A 2,124-nucleotide genomic window follows, 5' to 3' on the forward strand; every position below is an offset into this window, starting at 1 on the left:
GCGTAGACCAGTATAAACCGAAGGTGAACGTTCTCGAACAACCAACCCATCAGCGATACCCAAAGTCTTCCATACACGCCGGTACGGACGGAATTCCATAGCAGCAAGCTCATTCCTACGCAAAGGCTGGGCGTCGAGCAGCCGTGTATACAATTGACGAGTAATCGGGCATGCCTTTTGAGCTTGACGAATATCGTCCTTAGAGAAGGCTTCATGCAGCGTAACCACGCCAACAGGTCGGGGAACTACAGTCGGCTTATCATCCACCACTGGTTGAGGTTGACGAACTCGTGATAAAGCATCAGCACGAGTGTTTTGTTTACCAGGGATATACACAACCTCGAATTGATATTGTTGTAGGGCCAGTAACCATCGTTGTAGCTTCGTCGAGGTCGCCGTCTTCAACCATTGTAGAGGTCGATGATCCGAATAGACCGTTATTCGAAGTTTATACCCATAGTGAAGGTGTCGAAATCGTTCAAGACACTTGAGAATGGCGTAAGCTTCCTTCTCGTAAACCGGCCAGTTCAACTGAGAACCAGTCAAAGTCTGACTATAGAAAGCTAGAGGTCTACCATCTTGTTCTAAGACGCCACCAATAGCATATTGAGATGCATCACAGGCCATCTCAAAAGGTCGATTAAAGTCAGGATAATCCAAGAATGGAAGATCGGCAAGGGCCTTCTTAATATCCACGAACGCTACCGAATGGTCTTCAGTCCAAAGGTCGGTCACCGTAACGTCATCCTTGCTGCAGGTCGCCTGAAGCTGTTGTAGGACTTTAGCACGATCCGAAAAATGCGGAATAAAATGACGGTAGTAACCGGCCAAGCCAAGAAAGCTTCGAAGATCAGTCGCTGTTCGGGGTGTTGGCCACGACTCAATAACGTCGACCTTTGCTCGATCGGGGGACATACCCTGAGCAGAGAATCGATGTCCAAGGTACGTAACCGAGTCCATGCCAATAGAACACTTGTCTCCAGCTAGGGTCAAACCGGCTTCACGAAGAGCATCAAAAACCAGTTTCAGATGGTGTAGATGTTCTTGTTCAGAACGGGAGAAGATCAATATGTCGTCCAGATAGATACGAACAAAGTTGAATCTTCCCAGTACAAGGTCCATAAGCCGTTGAAAGCTAGCTGGTGCATTAGAAAGTCCGAAAGGCATCCGAACCCACTCAAAAAGAGGAAATCCGGGCCCGGGACAGAACGCCGTGCGATGACGATCCGAAGGTCGGACCTTCATCTGCCAGTATCCACTTCTCAAATCTAGGGTCGAAAAGACACTGGCCCCAGATAAGTGTTCTTGTACGTCATCGGGTCGTGGTAACGGGTAGGAATCCACCTTGGCAACCTTATTCAAAGACCGATAATCCACACACATGCGGACCTTCCCGTTTTTCTTCGGTACAAAGACACAAGGGAATTTGTACGGGGAAGTCGAACGGACAATGAGACCATCACGCTCCAACTCTTCAAGTTGCGCTGATATTTCCGCACGCCATTTATGTGGCAAAGGACGGGTTCTCTCAGCAATAGGAACCTCGTCGGTAACGGGGATACAATGCTCCACAAGATCACAATGACCAGGCTTATTGACAAAGAGTGAGCTGTACTCTTCACAAAGGGCACGATATCTTTGAGTCTCAGGTTTAGACACATCAAAGATTGGGAGAGTGACCTTCTCGTCGTGAAAGTCAGGGACAGCATAATCCAAGGTCATAGCAAGGTCATCATCTTGGAGCATATCAGTAGTGGCATTGAGTCCGGGCCACTGTTCGACGTCTTCTAAACCAGTTGTTGTTATTGTCGAGAACTTAGGATAGTTAACCCAATCATTCGCAGGAGCAACAGCACCAACCACAGGTTTACCGAAGACAACGTCGAGACCTTTGATCTTGAAGTCGATCAACTGGGCTTGTTGGGGAACAGAGCGGAAAATTGCAGCATCAGACATCATAGACTCAGAAGAACAGGCAAGTCGCTCGTCGTCATCCTTCGTCGGAGTTTTACAGGAGCTTGCTTCTTCACATGGAGTCTTGTCAAACGAAATAGGGGAAGTACCACCTAACACTGTCGAGGTACCCGACGCAATGGTGGGGCAGACCGTGTAGTTGGACTTCCG

The 2,124-nt window shown here is 48.4% G+C and overlaps 1 protein-coding gene across 1 annotated transcript; it reads right to left on the reverse strand.

Moving 5' to 3' along the window:
* Window positions 1-119: 119 nt before the first annotated feature.
* Pmar_PMAR022817 (retrovirus polyprotein, putative) lies at window positions 120-1,956 on the reverse strand (the record flags this gene model as incomplete). The annotated part of the gene is made up of 1 exon (XM_002788394.1): window positions 120-1,956. A coding segment is annotated over one exon (1,837 nt), but the record flags the coding sequence as incomplete, so codon positions are not given.
* Between the last annotated feature and the right edge of the window lie 168 nt (window positions 1,957-2,124).

The sequence above is a fragment of the Perkinsus marinus genome (assembly GCF_000006405.1).
Source record: "Perkinsus marinus ATCC 50983 genomic scaffold scf_1104296928150, whole genome shotgun sequence".
NCBI classification, from domain to species: Eukaryota; Perkinsozoa; order Perkinsida; family Perkinsidae; genus Perkinsus; species Perkinsus marinus.